At 45.9% G+C, this 18,768-nt stretch overlaps 1 protein-coding gene across 1 annotated transcript in view; it reads left to right on the top strand.

The window, feature by feature from the left end:
- The window catches only part of LOC108802447 (putative deoxyribonuclease tatdn3-A), a 23,932-nt gene extending 5,547 nt beyond the window's left edge, over positions 1 to 18,385 (top strand). Inside the window, exons 5-10 of the mRNA XM_018576223.1 lie at positions 1,588 to 1,650; positions 6,380 to 6,489; positions 7,719 to 7,774; positions 9,831 to 9,943; positions 14,422 to 14,502; positions 18,037 to 18,385. Of these exons, the coding sequence (XP_018431725.1) occupies positions 1,588 to 1,650; positions 6,380 to 6,489; positions 7,719 to 7,774; positions 9,831 to 9,943; positions 14,422 to 14,502; positions 18,037 to 18,180 (567 nt within the window). The 3' untranslated portion in view covers positions 18,181 to 18,385. The remainder of the gene's footprint in view (positions 1 to 1,587; positions 1,651 to 6,379; positions 6,490 to 7,718; positions 7,775 to 9,830; positions 9,944 to 14,421; positions 14,503 to 18,036) is intronic.
- The last annotated feature ends 383 nt before the right edge of the window (positions 18,386 to 18,768 follow it).

Genomic DNA, 18,768 nt, shown 5'->3' with positions numbered 1-18,768 from the left:
CTGCTTCTGCGAAGATACTATATAAGAGTAGCGGGAGTGATGCAAAATGCGCAGCAGGCTTCCCCGCTACGCTAACAGCGTATCTTCTCAGAAGCTGCACACAGCGCGCCGGTTTAAATAGTAACCGGCACGATCTGTATGCATATAATGACAGCGTGAGAGTCGGGGCGCTGTGCTGGTCGGTCGTTCCAGGGATCAGGTGAGTATTAAATGGTTATTAAACCCTCCGGCTTTTTTGCATATATATGAGTGTAGCAAGCAGTAGATATATGCAAAAAGTTGAAGAAAAAAAAAACCCGCTTTAACAGCGGTTTAAACTTACCCCGTCTTTGCCGCGCGCTCCCGTCCAAAAATCCGAAACTGCTCAGGTGGCCGCAAAGCATCTTGGGGCGGGCGCATGCGCAGTTCGGATTTTTTGTCCGGGAGACGAGGAGAGACACAAGGTAAGTCTATGGACGCGTGCACCAGCATGCAGACAACGTGGGACAGGAAGTGCCAGCAAGGACAGAGGAGTCGGCGCTGGATGGGAGACCCGCTGCACCGCTGGAGGGACAGATGAAAACATCAGGAAAGAAGAAGATCGGATTAGGAGACATCAGTTAAGGTAAGTGCTGGCAATTAAATTGGGGAGGGGGAAAAAATTGACTTTAATGTCACTTTAACCACTTCCGGGCCGCAGTACGTCTATAGACTGCGCCCTGCAGAAGTGGTACTGCTTTTAACAGCAGGCGATTGCTGTGTAACTTACAATCGATCTGGTGTCTGAACATCCGCCGGATCCTTTGTACCATGTGGTACCCCCCCCCGCGCAGTGGCCACTGAGTCAGTGGCCACTGAGCCAATGATCAGAGAGAGATTCAGCCGCTGATCTCTCCTCCGTCTAAAAGACCCCTGATGCCTCCATAAAGAGGACCTGTCACACCCTATCTGCTATTACACAGGGTGCTTGTTAGTCCCCTATGTAATACCAATAGGGTTAGTGTACAGAAAAAAAGTATTTAAAAATTAAAGTAACATAAAAAAAAAATTAAAAAATGTGAAAACATTTTTTAAGTCCCCCGCCCCCAGATACACAAGCGTCGGAGCGCCTACGTGCGAAAAACGACAAACGACAAAAAAATATCTTGCACCAGGGCCCTTTGTTCCTTAGGTCTGCCACTGCATGTGACCCATCCCATGTGACAACACTTGGGATTGGTGATTGGCCCAACACGTTCCCATGGGGCAGGGAGATAGCCCAGTTTTAGCTCCGATTCAAAATGCATTAGCAGAGCACTGTAAAGAAAACGCTGCAATAATGATTTAAAGTATGTGCTCGCTTAAAGTAATGGAGACTCAAATTATACTCACTGAAAATACTCTGAGGGGAATTTATCAAAACTGGAGCAGACAAAATCTGGAGCAGCTGTGCACAGCAACCAATCAGTTTCTCTCTTTCATTTTCAATTCTTAACTGAACAAACTGTAGAGAGAAGCATGCACAGCTGCTCCAGATTTTGTCTGCTCCAGTTTTGATAAATTCCCCCCACTGTATTTTGGTTCTATGAATGTCTTCATCTGTCTTCTTCATTGTCTATTTGTTTGAAGGATTTGGAAGCCGCCCTTTTGTGGTTTGAAAAGTACCAAAAGGATCTGGTTGCTATAGGAGAGGTAAGGAAGTGTAACTGTGGCAGCGTTACATTGAATCACAACCCGGCAGATTGGATAATATTAATAGGGAACTGTTTTCTTCAGAATTTCCATGTAACAGGGCTAGGAGGACTAGGCACACTTTTAAAAGTGTAAAGTCCCCGATACTCTACAACTTATAGTCTAATTGTACAATCTCCTTTAGTTTTATTAACCATTATGTAGTGTGCAGGCAGTGGCGTAACAATCGCCATAGCGACCCAGGCGGCCGCTATGGGGCCCTTGCACAGGGGGGCCCGGCATCCCTCTGATGCCGTGTGGGCCGCCTGGGTCGCTATGGCGTCTCGGGTGCTGGCTGTCACTGACATAGCTCAGCAGCTGCTGTGAAGGAGAACGTTGTCCCACACAGCCGCTGCGGAGCTGTGTCACTGACAGCCAGCAGATGCGGCAGAATAGGCCGTTTACACCAGCATTTGCAGTAAAGAAGGAGGCGGGGCCCGCCTAACAGCAACCCCGCCTCCTCTCACATCACTGGCCAGCGATCTAAGAGCAGGTGGGGCCAGTGATGTAAGAGGAGGCGGGGCCAGGCGAAAGAAGGAGGCGGAGCCCGGGAACGGAAGAGGAGGCAGGGGCCCGGCGGCGGCGACCACGGAGGTGACAGGTAAGAGACGTACAGCGCAACTGAGACCTTGCAGAGCCCACCATAGAGGGTCTATGGTGGGCTCTGCAAGTGGCATAACTAGCAATCACGGGGCCCCATACAAAATTTTGCTATGGGGCCCTGTGATTTCTAGTTACGCCCCTGTGTGCAGGTCTTCAATTTCAGGCAGTCAGGTAGGCCCTTGCACTACATAGTTGCTTGTAAAACCATAATGTTACAGTGGCTTAGTAGCAGCACTTCTGTCTTGCAGCACTGGGGCCATTCTTTAACGTAACAGTCCCTCGGCCAGATCTGCATCTCCTGTGTGCACAGCGCTCACGTGATCGGCGCTCATCCTGCTACTGCGCATGCACAGGATTTCTGAATGAGAGCGCTGGGCAGTCTGCGCATGCGCAGTAGCAGGCTGAGGGCCGATCACGTGGGCGCTGAACACACAGGAGACATGGGCAGATTCGGAAGAGCGGTGTCTGCCCAGCTGGCTGAGGAACTGGTACGTTAAAGAATGCTAAGGATCTATGTGAGGGGAATTAGGTGCCTGCAGGGTGGGGGTCGTGTCGCCATATAGTTAGATCTGTTTGGCCGGCCTCGATGCCAATTGGCTGGGAAGCCGGCTTCCCGGCCAATAAGCATCCAGCCGACCAAAAAGAATGGAGTCGGCTTCCCGGCAAATCAAGTAACCTTCCTGATTGCCCGGGAAGACGGCTCTATGCTACCGGAAGTACCGGTATCGGTACTCGGTATCGAAGAGTACCGAAAAATAAGTATCGGTACTCGTATTCCATACCGAAAAACCGGTATCGGTGCATCCCTAGTGTTGAATAAACAAAAATTGGGGTGACACCTTCATTACTACAGTGTGGGAGGAGCAGAGATATAAACTACTGCAGGACAGTGGATTATGAGAGGTATAAGAAGTTTGAGGTTGCCAGTTTTAAATATTAGTTTTGGCCAAACTGGGATGTATTTATGAAACGTTTCGCAGAACGAATAGCTCTGCAATCATCTGATTTTTTAATTCGCAACCACCAGGTGGAGCCAGGGAGTATAGGACTTTCCTTTGCTCCTTGGCGCCATCTAGCGGCTGTAAAGCACCCTGAATCTAAAACTCAGACGTTCGCAGAGCTGTTCATTCTGTGAATCTTTTATAAATATACCCTTAAAGCAGAACTATGGGGTTAAGGCTTTTCCCCATAGTTCTCCTTAGGGTAACGGGAGGACACAAACTAGCGTCCTCCCGTCACCCTAGGCTCAGTATACCGCGAGCTGTAGCTCGCGGTATACTGAGACGCCGCAGTATACCGCAAGCTGCTGCTTGCGGTATACTGAGACGCCGCAGCTGAAGCGGATCCCGACAATTATGTCTGGATCCGCCCAGCTGCGTGAGTGACAGCTGGCTCTGCCTATCTAGAGGCAGAGCCAGCTGTACCCGCCTCCTCCCCGTCAGTTGGTGCAATAAATGAGAAAGATGGAAATTGCATCTGAACACACACATAGCAAAAATTGCTTTGGTCCTTAAAGGAGAACTATGGGGTTTAGGCTTTTCCCCATAGTTCTCCTTAGGGTAACGGGAGGACGAAAACTAGTGTCCTCCCGTCACCCTAGGCTCAGTATACCGCAAGCTGTAGCTCGCAGTATACTGAGACGCCGCAGCTGAAGCGGATCCCGACAATTATGTCAGGATCCACCCTGCTGCGTGACTGACAGCTGGCCCTGCCTATCTAGAGGCAGAGCCAGCTGTACCCGCCCCCTCCCCCGTCCGTTCCCCCAGTCAGCGCTGGCGGATCGGAGCGGGGAATCCAGCCCCTCCCCTGTCACGGCAGAGAGCTGTGACAGGATCGAGAGGCGAGCAAACGCCGGTATGTGTTCGCTCACCTCCCGATCTACTAAGCAGACCTGTGACAGTCTCATTGTGACACGTCGGCTAGAACTATGAGGTGAGTGAAAAGCACTCGCCTCGTAGTTCTCCTTTAAACTGTTTGACCAAAACTGGTATTTAAAACTGGCAACCTCAAACTTCTTATACCTTTCATAAACTACTATGCCCTGCAGTAGTTTGTATCTGCTCCAACCAGTGAGTGTGATATTGTCAAAAGGTTGCACAATGGTCCTTGTACACGGCCACTTTTGTGTCAGGCAGATTCAGCAAAGCAAGAATGGCAGCCTCTTAGGTCAACTTAAAACTAGCAAACAATGAAAGGTACTCATGGCTATCACAATATACAAACCAGTACAAAATTCCCCAGCACACTTTTCTGTTAAGCTGGCCATAAAACAGGAGAGTTTCATTGGAAATTTTAATTTTCTGAACAGTTGCTCGATTTTCCAATGGTCTGTTGGGTCCAATTGACATTCATTTTGGCTGTAGTGACGAGGAAAATCTAAGGAACAGGGTGGAAAATGTTTCTCGCTTCTTATCTGGACAACAAAAATTCTAATCATGAATGTGATTTTCATTTGGGAAAAAGCGTACATATTGTAATGCTCATGTGCTAAGCACCAAGTAGTGTTACCACCATTAGTGATCCTGGTAATGGAGAGAACACAGCAGCGCACTGAAACACATACTGGTTTGTCATTGAATTTCAAAATATACACTGCTCAATCCCCAAAGTCAGACAACACCGACCCAACCAGTCACGCCACTCAGGCACAGACTTCAAACATAAGTGCTGGCATAACAAAATCCTGAAATTCCAACGTAGAGCCGCACATCCGACAGCTCATAATAGAATCAGATTTATTGAACGTTCATACCATCCAAGTACACAACAAAATCATCCCACGCCAATCTAGACCCTCTGGAGGCTGTAGGATTAGTGTGGGATGATTCTGCTGGGTACTTGGATGGTATGAACTTTCAATTAATCTGATCCTTTTATGAACTGTCGGATTTGCGGCTCTACATTGGAATTTCAAGACTTACCGGTTTATATTTGTTGCTCTCTCGCTCATTCAAGCAGCGTGGGTATAATATATGCAATGGAGTGTTATTGTCAGGGGTACCGGCACAGGTGTCCCCACACCGTATACAGGTACCCACACAGGTTGACCAAACACGTATGACCACACCGGACAAGGCAGTTTGTGTTTATATACAGTTTATTTGTATTAACAACAGGACTGCAAAACAGGTAACAAGACTGCAAACAGGGTTCAGGACTGCAAAACAGGGTTCAGGACTGCAAAACAGGGAACAGGGTTCAGGACTGCAAAAGAGGGAACAAGGTTCAGGACTTCAAACAGGGAACAAGGTTCAGGACTGCACACAGGGAACAAGGTTCAGGACTGCACACAGGGAACAAGGTTCAGGACTGCACACAGGGAACAAGGTTCAGGACTGCACACAGGGAACAAGGTTCAGGACTGCACACAGGGAACAAGGTTCAGGACTGCAAACAGGGTACAGGGCTCCGGACTTTAAACAGGTAACAGGGTTCGGGACACACAGGAAATGATAGCAGGCTACTGAGCCATCATCCTGACTGCAGGGAGGGTTTAAATATCCTCCCAGGAAGCACCAGGTGATGGCTAAGTACTGGCACCTGGGAGACACCCGCAGGTGAGCACTGGAGCTGCAGGTTCCAGCATTACCCAGTGGTGGTCTGGTACCTAACAGTTCCTGGCTTCCTGGAGACACCTGCAAGTGAGCACAGGAACTGCAGGCTTAGCTCCAGTGCCACCTGGAGGCGCTTTGGATCCTAACAATTATCCCTGCACATTTGAGACATTCTGTTGCTGCTGAGTTCTCGCCAGTGTCAGGGTCACTAGTGTAAATACAACCAATTGTACACATAGGGCACCGGTCCCAGCATAGCACATCGGATGGTGTAGAGGCCCTAAATGCAAGGCATTCCTGCTGCTGTAGCATGGGCAGATTGATCATTGTGCTTTACACAAAAGTAGCATGCTGGAACTATCCATATGTCAGTTAAGGATATAGTAAAGTCATTCATACATAAAAATGCACTTCGGTTTTTAATGAGCATCTTATTGAACGGACGGGCTGCATTCCTTTTTTTCATCTGTGATTAATATAGCATCCATCTCTATTTATCATTTCTTTTCATTTGTCAATTTTCTTTTCCTTAGGTTGGCTTAGACTTCACCCCTTGGCTTACTCCAACTGCTAAAGAGAGAGAAGAGCAGCTGAAGGTTTTAAAACTACAACTGGATTTTGCAAAACAATGGGATCTGCCTGTGTCAGTATAGACGTCTGAAATGTGTCTTAAAGGGAATTATATTTTCTTTTGTCTATTATGTCCAAGGCAAAAAAAAATACTTTTTAGGCTCGTTTTCACATTTTTCTTTGCATATTTTTGTGTAGAAAAAGCCTACCGGTTTCAGACCTTAAAAGTTGAAACTTAAATGTACACACACAATTGAAGAAGTGAGAGCAGTGTCTCCACCCTCTTCACTCCCCCTCCCTCCTGAATCTCTCTGTCTAAAGTTTCAGAGAGTCAGCATTGCCTGAAAAGAGATGACTGCTAATGTACACTTCCTTCAGATAACACATAATGCTCAGGAAGTCCCGAGTCATGTGTTATATGCCTATTTCTAAATGAAAGATTAAATCTACAGTATATAGTATAAATGTAAATCATCCATTTAAAAAAAACTGAACACATCATAGTTTCTTTTATCTGCTTTGCTTTTTTGTATTGCTTACAGAGCTCTATAGCTCAAACTACAGTATACACAAACAACTGAATGAGACATAACAGTAATTTATACCTCTCCCCTCCTCCCCTACCTGCTCTGTTCAAACAGGTCCTATGGAGATTCAGTTAGAGAGAGAAAGTCTGAAAGCAAACAATTTCTTTATGCTTTTTCTTTAGAAGATGTGACACCATTGGCGTGGTTGCACCCTGTACATAATATCTATTTGTAAAATGAAAATGTTATAGTAATAGTAAAAGTAACAGTCAAGTAAAATAGCTGATGATGAGAATTACAAATCCGTTGGCATTTTATGACATGCACTGGAGATAGGCAGATTGGGTGAAGGGAAGGTTGTCTGATGATAATAGTCATTCTTTTTCCTACAATCAGATGTTTGATGTGCATAGCAATTAGCAGGCTGTATCAAGGAGTCTTAAAGTACCAGGTGGCCTGACCTGAACTCCTTCGCAGCCCCAGAAATGCAAACCTCATTAGTTTTGGCTCATCTGTACTTGGAGGCTTGGGCTAGATGTACAACAGTAAACCTCTGTGGAAGTGGAAACTGATTTTTTTTTCCTTCTTCAAGGAAGAAGTTGGAGGGAAGTATGACCACTTATGTCTTGCTATCAGCATCAGCCAATTCATGCAGAATGCCAAGGTGGCTTTCACAGGGTTCAAGGACAGACACTTGTCTCTCTGCCTTTTGGTTTTGAGTGTTTTTTCTTTCTAACATTAACTTTTTTTTAACATTCAATTTTGACTTTAATAGAAATGTCCATTCCCGCTCAGCTGGAAGACAAACAATAGAATTCTTGAAAGAACAGGGTAAGACTTACCGAATAGTTTAAAGTTATAACATTATTGGATGGAGAAGTCCCAAATCTACAGATTCTGCAGTTTCCGTTCTGTTTTTGGACTGACTGTTATATCTTTTATCCCTGAATATTTCAGAGCACTTTTGAGCTTGGTGTATTGCTTTGCACAGTGCTGCCAGCCTAACACTATACATGCTTAGAGGAGTGGAGAGCAATGGGATGAAGTTATTAAAATACTGCTGCTCTTTTATTGTCTAGTCAGCAGATTGGAGTCACCCACTAGTTATCATTACCGTGATTTTGGGGGAAAGAGGGGATGTTAAACAGTGCACATAAAGGACACTATAGGAGCTATATGACAAAGGGTCTATTTACACCATTATGTTTGGAAACACATATCGTGTTTTTAGTGCACTGTGATCCTGCCTTGTAGTGCACATAAAGCGTAATGGTGTGAATGGGCCATTAAGCTTAAAGGAGAACTATGGGGTCAGTGCTTTTCCCCATAGTTCTCCTATGGGTCACGGGAGGACATAAACTAGCGTCCTCCCGTGACCCAAAGCTTAGTATACCGCGAGCTACAGCTCGCGGTATACTGAGACCGCCGCACCCGGGACGGATCCCGACATTACTTACGAGATACACCTAACTGCGTGATTGACAGCTGGCTCTGCCTATCTAGAGGCAGAGCCAGCTGTGCCCGCTCCCTCCCCCGTCCATTCCGCCAGTCAGCGCTGGAGGATCGGAGCAGGGAGGGGGGGGGAATCCCTGCGGGAGCCGTGAGTGACAGTCACGGCTCTCTGCATGGACATGTTCGAGAAGTGAGCGAGCGACGGCATGTGTTCGCTCACGATCAGTTCCCGATCTATTGAGCCGATGTGTGACAGTTTAATTGAATCACTCACCTCATAGTTCTCCTTTAACCCTTTCGCTGCCAAGCCCTCCGGAACATTTTTCAAATCAGCTGGCCAAGCCATTTTTGAATTTTCTGCAATTTTTTCCTATTGGTTTGATTTTCAATCCGTGCACTGCTGATGACAGCTATTAATTTAAAGGGGACAGTCTGCTGAACAGTTCTACTATAGTATAGTAAAGCTTATAGTAGAACTGTAAATGCCAGGTCCGTATGGCATACTTAGCTGGCCAGCTGGAAGCACTTTTGTAGGTCCGTATGCCATACGTCCTTGGCAGCAAAAGGGTTAAAGCATTATCAGCAACGGTAGCCAGAGTTATATGGACCAGGATCACCTTCTCTGCACTGTTAAGTGGAAGCTGTAGAGCTGTAGTTGGTTTCTGTGCAAGCTAGTTTTGAATTTTCCTCTCACATGTGTTTAGAGAACCCAGTGCAAAAATACAATAGATTTTCTCCCACTGTCCTTCTTTGGACTGAGAAATCACAGTTCAGAATTAAAGGAGAACTATGAGATGAGTGATTTCCACTCACCTCATAGTTCTAGCCGACCTGTGACAATGAGACTGTCACAGGTCGGCTCAGTAGATCGGGAGGTGAGCAAACACATACCGGGTTCCCTCACCTCTCGATCCTGTCACGGCTCTCTGCCGTGACAGGGGGAGGGGCTGGATTCCCCTCTCCCCGCTCCGATCTGCCAGCGCTGACTGGCGGAACGGACGGGGGAGGGGGCGGGTACAGCTGGCTTTGCCTCTAGATAGGCAGAGCCAGCTGTCACTCACGCAGCTGGGCGGATCCCGTCATCTAAGTCGGGATCCGCTCCAGGTGCGGCGTCTCAGTATACCGCAAGCTGTAGCTCGCGGTATACTGAACTTAGGGTAACGGGAGGACGCTGGTTTGTGTCCTTCCGTTACTCTAAGGAGAACTATGGGGAAAAACACTGACCCCATAGTTCTCCTTTAACAGCTTCCAGCTGGCATTAGACTTCTACTGACACAGGAGGATTATATGGCATCAGCAGTATTCTAGTTGCCAGTCACATTGTATTTTATTTTTTGCATATTTGCATAGCCTAATTAAGTGATATCAAATGAAAGATATCGAGAAAGATGGTTTAATGAATGCCGGCATTGACATGTTCCTGTAAACATTCCAGGAATTGAGAAAGCTTTGCTACACAATTTTGCCGGCCGACCTTCAGCTGCCTTGGATGGTGTGAAGGCCGGGTACTTCTTCTCCTTTCCCCCTGCAGTTACGAAAAATAATCAGGTAAGATATTAGTATAGCTATGGCATTAGTAAACCATGCATCTGCTTTGGGACAAAATAGTATGGGGTTTCCAAACCCGAAGCAGCTTCATTGCCCTGCCTGGCCTGCCCTTACACAGCTGACCTCATTGCAGGCAGAAGGTATGTGAGAAGTCTCTCATTATTAGTATTGTTATACAGGATTTATATAGCGCCAACAGTTTGCGCAGCGCTTTACAATATAGGGAAGACATTATAATTACAATACAGTTCGAGACAAGATGGTAGGGAGGGCTCATCATACAGGAATAGGTTTCTGTAGGCCTGATTCCTACTGCTGATACCGTGTGCTGGGCCTAAGTGTGCCTACAGTCTCCTACAACTAGTAATTAGTGAGTGTAGTGTAAGGGCCTGCTTGACTGGATATACAGTACATTGAGTGGATTGTTTATGGAAGGCCCGAGCACGGCATGGTTGTTGGTAGATCTACCCCAGTTACTCCCACCAAAAGTTGCAAACTTGACAAAATTGACGAATAAACCAAATACTGTAATTATATTACAAATTAGTATTTGTTTTGTAGCATGTTGCATTGTGGTACAATCCTGCTAAATCTGAACTTTTTAGGCCTTGTTCACACCAAGCGCGGAGCAGATCCAGACCAGAGCAGGTGCAGACCGGATCAAAACTGCGTCCAATGTATTCCTATGGTATTTTGACCTCCAGTTCACATCGCAGCGTGCGGATCCAGATCAGATCCAGAGCAGGTGAAAAAAATGCGGCAAGCCCTATTTTACCTGCTCTGGATCTGGTCTGCATTTGGTATGAACAAGGCCTTAGGCGTTTTTTTTTTTGTGAGCTGGCATAGTCAGTGTTGCCTTGATTAGAATGATAGAAATTATAAACTTCACTCCAGTGCTGTTATCCGCAGTACTCTTTTTTTTTTTTTTGCTACAGGATGTCTTCAGCAGAGGCGGCTTTAGACTATTACATCACTTCCTGCCTTCAGTGTCACAGTCCAGCTACAGGAGCTGATGAAGCAGATCTCTGGTGCGTCCCTAGGTGACATTAGGGGTTTTGTAGAACCCTGATGTCTACATAAAGAGGGTCTGTCATGTAAATTGGCTATCACATAGGGGGCTACTTAGCCCCCTATGTGATAGCAATAAAGTTTAAAAAAACACACACAATTTTTTAAAGCCCCCCACGTACACACGCAGATATGCTTTGGGTGTGCCTACGTGCAAATACAACAATTGCACCTTTTGTGCCGCACATGTTATACATCACCGCAAACGTTGGAGTGAGAGCAATAACTGTAGGGTCATTAATCAACGATAACACTAAACTGATGAGCAATATAAGTGTTTTAAGCGTCGCCTATGGTCAGTTTTCAGTGTGGTTGTTTGCTGCGATATCGCAGGCGCGCGCAATTTTAAAGCTTGACATGTTTGGTGTCTATTCAGCCAACGTGACCCCGGCTTTGATATTTTACCACAAATAAGGGTAAGAATAAATGTTTTATAACATAACATAGGGACACATTTTTTTTGTGTGAAATTTACGGTACTTTTTTCATTTTATAGTAAAAAAGTAAAACCCCCAGTGGTGATTTTTACCATAAATTGCAAGGCCGATAGTCCTGTCATGCTGACTGGTGACATTTTTGACTGACTGGTGAGACACCCTAAAATTGAGAGAAAAACAGAGTGCAGAAGTAAGGAACACGCAGGGGGCAAAAGTGAGGAACACGCAAAGGGCAAAAGTGAGGAACACGCAGAGGGCAAAAGTGAGGAACACGCAGAGGGCAAAATTGAGGAACACGCAGAGTACAGAAACAAGGAACGCGCAGAGGGCAGAAGTAACGCACAGAAGTAAGGAACGCACAGAGGTCAGAAGTAAGGAACGCACAGAGGGCAGAAGTAAGGAACGCGCAGAGTGCAGAAGTAAGGAACGCACAAAGTGCAGAGGGCAGAATTAAGGAACGCGCAAGGGCAGAATTAAGGAACGCACAGAGGGCAGAAGTAAGGAACGCACAGAGGGCAGAAGTAAGGAACGCACAGAGTGCAGAAGTAAGGAACGCGCAGAGGGCAGAAGTAAGGAACCCACAGAGGGCAGAAGTAAGGAACGCACAGAGTGCAGAAGTAAGGAACGCACAGAGCGCAGAAGTAAGGAACGCACAGAGTGCAGAAGTAAGGAACGCGCAGAGTGCAGAAGTAAGGAACGCGCAGAGTGCAGAAGTAAGGAACGCGCAGAGTGCAGAAAGAAGCACACAGTTCAGTAGTAAAGAACATGCAGCTCCCCTCTGCCCAGGGACGGACTTGCCAGAGTCAGGTGCGGTGAATCTTCAGAAGTGAGTTAATCGGCCGCGAGGCCCTCGTGAGCGCGAGGCCTTAGGCGACCGCCTAACTCGCCTAATTAGAGAGCCGCCTCTGGCTCTTCAGTCTTCTAGGTTGAATGATGTCCTGTGCCAATTAACTCAAGAGACCGGTAACATAGTGTGAGTGCAGGGCGTAATGGGCCCAACCCCTGCGGGGAGTCACCACTGTGCCCTGCATTTACTGTACAGAGGGCAACACTGGCACCTCACATAGCCACTTTCTGCAGAATTAAAGACCAGACACTGCTTGGTGAAGACCAAAAAAGGAAGAGGACCCAGCACATCACTGCTGTGTCTGGAACTGGACTTTAATGAATTATTCACCTGGAAAAGGTATGCTGCTGGTTAGACATTAAAATGCAACTATACCCAAAACATATTTTAAGAGCAAAATCCCACATGGACTAATACACACGCACACACCTGCTCAAACATAAATGCATACACACAATAGGTTGGACTTGATGGACTTATGTCTTTATTCAACCTCAAATACTATGTAACTATGTAACTAAGTTTTGGATATACTGGGGAAAGGTATGAACCCCTACTGTCCTGGGCTATGTTGACAGACTTTCCTTCACTTCCTGTTCTGGAGACAACATTTTACCAGACAGGAAGTGAGGAAAAATCTGCAGCAAGGGAACAGACGACAATAAAAAGCTGACAGAGGTTTTAACATTTCCCTACTTTAAAACAACAAAAACATTTTTACTTCTGTCTGGGTTGGTGTTAGAGAGATTTCCACTTATTTCCTGTCCTGGCAACAACATTTTTACCAGGCAGGAATTTAATCTCTCCAACAGAGCCCCAGGGGGCAGTCAGGGCCGGATTTACTCTCTCTGCTGCCCCAAGGCCAGGTTCTTCAATGTGATCTTGGTGACATTGCCAAGATCACTTGTACAAAACAAGCTGTACATTTAGCCCTGCTTGCCCAAAGAAGGGCTAAATTTAGAAAACAACTACCCGCCCAGCACCCGGAACTGCATGTCCCGGGCATCGGGAGATAGGAATTCCACACTCCTGCTGCCCCTCTACTCCCTTCTGCCCCAAGGCCGTGCCTTGGTTGGCCTTGTGGGAAATCCAGCCCTGGTGGCAGTAAAACCTGGCAGGGATTCTAATCCTTCTCCACTCTATCCAAAATGAAAAAAAAAAGGTTTTGGGTATAGATACACTTTAACCACCTCCGGGCCGGCCCGAGCTCTCTAGATCTGAGCGGGCGCTCCGCTCAGACATGTAAAAAATAAAACCCTTAGTGGTCATTAAATACCACCAAAAGAAAGCCCTATCTGTCCCTAAAAAATGGTATAAAATTCATTTCAGTACAGCGTTGCATGACGGAATAAACGTCAGTCAAAGTACCGCAGCGCTGAATACTGAAAAATGGCCTGGCCAGGAAGGGGGTCTAAACACCTGGTCTTGAAGTGGTTAAGACAGCAATGGCTGCATACTTGTTTGGTGTTGTGACACACTAATTAGTGAAGCAAGGATAAAGATGGCAGCAGTAAACAAAAGTAATCGTGATAACTTCAGCAAGTGCCAGTTCCCTGGCTGCCATGCAGTCCAATGGCTCCAATACTTTCTGAGTCATTGGGGTTGATTTACTAAAGGTAAATAGGCTGTTCACTTTGCAAGGGAATTTGCACGTAGCAGGGGAAGTTCGCCCTTAGTTTTGTGAATGAGGGGAAGCTGTTCAAGGAAAAATGCTGTTTTTTAAATTTTTCTTGCACATGATTGGGTATTCGTTACAAAGTGAAGTTACACCACATTCACAAAGCTAAGGGAAACTTCCCCCGCAGAGTGCAGATTCCCTTGCAAAGTTAACACCCTATTTTGCCAACCCCATTGACTCAGGATGAATAAGTAGATCAGGAGAGCTGACTTTGCTCTGACTCTCCTAAATGGCATGCTTGTTGCATGCTGGCGTATCAGAATATAATTCAGGCAGCCAGCAGCAATGGAGGCCTACATATTGTGGATTACTGGGAACACTGTCCTTTGCCTGCTTGTGATCAGGTCTGATTCTGCAGTGCAGCCTTGCTGCATCTCTCACTTTCAATTATGAGCCGTGATTATTAAAAGCTACAATTGCTTTATGCTTCATTGTTTCCGAACTCCAGAGAGAGAAGGTAATACGACAGATCCCGCTGGAGAACATCTGCTTAGAGACAGATTCACCGGCACTCGGGCCAAACAGAGAGGTAAGAAAATACAGACTGCATATGCTAAATGCACAAATGTCAGATGAGGTCAAGGCACTAATACTGTATATAGTTATCTGGAACAAACATGCATCTTGTAACACTATTTGAATTTTATATTTTGGTTTTACATTTAAAATCTTCTTGAAGTGCATCTAAACCTAAGAACAAAAATGTAATATAGCCTGTACCCTCTGATGCTGGTACTTAACCTTCTCTGCGATGATGTGCCGCTGCACTTGCCCCTTGATGCCCTGTGAAATACCCAGTATATCTGCGTGTGGGGTCCACATGGATCTGTCCCCTTTCGCCCATTGTGCAGTGTTCAATAATTGAGTAACCAACTGTCAGGCCCAATTATTGTTCAATAAGTGAAAAGGACCTTAATAATGTCTAAGCTCTGATTTAGACTGACCCTCATTTTACTCAGGGCTTATTATTCGGGCTTCAGCAGGCAAATGGGGTAAAGTGGCAAAGGTAAGTGTCAGCAATAAGGTCAGGTTCAATTAAACCCGTTACTTTGCCCTGAGTAGTACAGCTTTGCTCTCTTGCACTACATCATTGCCCTCTTCTGCTTCATAAAGCCCCTTTCACACGGGTGCCTGTCAGTTCCGATTAGCAGGGTATCTCTACACAGATCTCCTGCTGATGGAAGCAGTTCAGAACAGATGTCGCTGTTGTGACATCCTTAGCAGACCCATGTTAGGTCTATGGGGAGTTGGATATAAGCAGAGAAGTGTCCATTTACATCAGATTACCCTCAATTCATCATGATCAGGTTCAGCCATAAAGGAACTCTGTTCCGTTTGGTTTTCCGGGCCTGGACGGAGTTAGGGCTCATCAGATGTAAACAGAAATTTTCAAGAATGTCATCAGCACACCAGCATTGAGTGAAAATTAGCAAAAGTCCATTTATTGAAGGAACATTGCCATTCATATACTAGCGCTTTCGGGGCCATACAGGGGCGTAATTAGAAATCACAGGACCCCATAGCAAAATCTTGTATGGAGCCCTGTGATTTCTAGATAAGTCCACCTGATAACAGCCCACCTGAGGGTGACCCTGCAGAGCCCACCATAGACCCTCTATGGTGAGCTCTGCAGAGTCTCAGGTGGGCGGTCAAGCCCTCTTACCTGCCTGGCCGATCCCTTGTCTGCCTCCTTCTCCTCCACGATCGCACCTCCTCTGTCACTGGGCCTTCACCTCCTTGATCGCCGGGCCCGCCTCCCCATCGCTAAGACCTCCCTCCTTGATCGCTGGGCCCCGCCTCCTCCATCGCTGCCGACGACGGGCACCGACCACCTCCCCCGAAGCTGCTGGTTGTCATCGACTTAGCAGCTGTGAGGAGGTACGCGCCGCTGCACATGTGAATGGCTGCGTGTTTCTCCTCACGCCCGGCCAGTGACAGCCAGCAACCTGAAATGCCACAGCGACCCAGGCGGCCCGCACAGCATCAGGGGATGTCCTGGCCGGGGCCCCAAAGCGGCCGCGTGGGTCGCTATGGTGATTGTTATGCCACTGGGGCCAATCTGGGTCCCCTTCATCAGCCTCAGAATGACATGTGTAGCAAGATATGTATTCATTAATCAGATGTAAACAGACGCATGTCTGTTAGATCAGGCGGCCCATAGACTAACATTGGAATTCCGATCAGATCAATCTGAAAATATGACAGGTGGACCTGATCGGTCCACCACTGAAAGGGGCCTTAGGCATCCACAGATAAGAAGTATAGCTAAAGCCAAAAGTTTTTTCTAGATTTACATAGAGTAGGAGGTAATAAAAACCATGTCTGTTATTTTGCCATCTGTGTCCTATTGGGGAGATTTTCCTTTACTTCCTGTCCTATAGACATGACGGGAATGAAAGGGAATCCCATCTTGGATAGTTGTCACTGGAACAGGTGTCCCCACTGAAGGTTTCCCTTCTTTTCCTGTACTTGTCACAACTTTCAGTCTTGATGACAATGGTCAGCAGGATGAATAAAGAGGGTGACGGCCAAAATAGAGACATAGACTGTGAAAAAAATCTAAAACAGGTTCTAATCCTTTTATTGGCTGAACAGAACTAAAAAAATTTTTTGGCTGAAGACATGTTTTAAGAAAGCCAAATGAATAGCTGAGTGCTGCAGAGTGGGGAATAAATCTGGTGTTCCCAGAATACCCTACTAATGTCAACAAGGTAATAAGTGAGGTGGCCAAATGTTTTGCCAGCATGAGAAACACAAGTCTCAGGTGGGAACATTAAATATCGAAACAAATCCCCATTCAAAAAGATCCCACCATTACTCCAAATATGCACTACTAATAGTATAAAAATATATATAGTTTATTTGACAATTAGAATAAAATGTCTAAATGTTGACATCTAACATACATGCACACCAACAAAACATACAGATAAGGATTACACTCCGCTAGAGTATAAACAAATAAAGTGATGGGTGCACCCCTAGAGTAAACACATCCATAGAAAGGGACTCCAAAAAAGTATTGATATAGACGGGAGTTTGTCAACTGTTCGCTCACAAAGGAAACAAATCAAAGGAACATTAAGTGGAATTGATCAAAACTGGAGCAGACAAGATCTGGGGCAGCTGTGCATGGCAACCAATCAGCATCCACCTTTCATTTTCAACGCTTAACTCAACAAACTGAAGAGAGAAGCTGATTGGTTTTGCCATGGACAACTGCTCCAGATTTTGTCTGCTCCAGTTTTGATAAATTTCCCCCATTATATTTCTTGTATAGATTTCAAGGCTTAGCTTTTGCTTTCCACCAGCGCATCTCATTAAGTCAAACTGCACACAAAACCGGAGTGAGTAGGCACTGGAGGTCTGAATTATCCATTGGTTTCTTATATCTTTTGGGTCCTCAATGGTGAGAAACTTTCATGCCATAGTTTGGCTTCTTTTCCTACAAAGCCGTAATTATTGTCTCACACCCAGACTCCTCAATTATTTGTTAGTTCTGCATTACAGAGAGACCTACAGAAGTTGTAACACCATTATTTGGCCTTGTAATAACTGCAGTAGTTGGGTGTACATGGAATTGCTTAAGGTGTCTTTCAAATTGAGTTCCTGAGATATATGAACAAACCAGTGACACTCTAAAGTAGGGTTGAGCTCAGGTTTCGACCGTACCCTCTGGAGCCTGAGCTCCTCCAAACAAGTAAGCTCCTTCTGCTGTAGCCCAATCAGCTGTGGCCATGGAATTCCCTGCCCACAGTTGCATGTAAGCAAAGGAGCAGGATGATGTAACGTCATTGGTCTTATATGGCAACATGGCTACATTTGGTCAATGTGGTCATATAACATCAATGATGTGAGCACAAGCATCCCACCCCTTTGTTTATGTGCAACTAAGGAAGGGTGGAATGCCCCCTCCTGCAGCCGATTGGCCGTGTGGTCCCATGTCCCTCCTGGGCTCAGGCTTGGAACTGCTCTGATCTGACACTGAGCTTGTCCCTACTCTAAACTGTCACATAAGCTTTATTTAGAGTTGGCTTTTAATCAGTGTTCTTGTTTGCTTCAGGAAAGAAATGTCCCATGGAATATCCACATCCCCTGCGAATATATTGCCCAAGTGAAAGGTCTTTCTCCGGAGACAGTTTGGGAGGCAACGACGCATAACGCACTGCGGCTCTTCCAGAAAATGAATCACAAGTTGAATAAATAAACCTTCGGCAGAATTCATTCTTCAGATTTTTGGAACAACTAGGTGAATGCTCTTCAGAAGCTTTGTGCAGGACTCATTTTACCCTCCACCATGAAGGGAGAGACACTGCATCTGTGGCTCAAAATACAGAATTGGGAGAAGTGAGATAGTTGTAAAAGAACATGTAAAAATGTAATTATTGGCAGCAATAAAGTTTTTCAGTGTGTAAGCTGACAGTGTGCTCAAACCACCACTGCTCCACCAAGACCCGCTGGAATGTACATACATGTGCGCTAAGGAGTGTCTTCCCTTTTCTTCATAGAAACAGGAATGATTGTACCTGACTAGAACAGACCTTTACCTACAGGTTAGAGCTGTACAGAGTGTACAGCCTGGGCATAGGATAGGGGGATCCAAAAGGCATTGGGATTGATTTAAAGACTAATGCGTGTACTTGCAATTACCACAAAGTACCTGCTTGTCAGCACTGTTATTACCGCATGTGTTTTTTCCAGCCCTGGGACATCTCTGCCACACATTTCTGCAAAGCACTGTCTAGCAGAGCAGTAGACCTGATTTTTCTCTACTGCATTTTAGTAACTTACAGCC

This window comes from Nanorana parkeri, unplaced genomic scaffold (genome assembly GCF_000935625.1).
Source record: "Nanorana parkeri isolate BGI_ZX_2015 unplaced genomic scaffold, ASM93562v1 scaffold1, whole genome shotgun sequence".
Classification (NCBI taxonomy): Eukaryota; Metazoa; Chordata; class Amphibia; order Anura; family Dicroglossidae; genus Nanorana; species Nanorana parkeri.
This window is presented reverse-complemented; position numbering and strand designations above follow the sequence as displayed.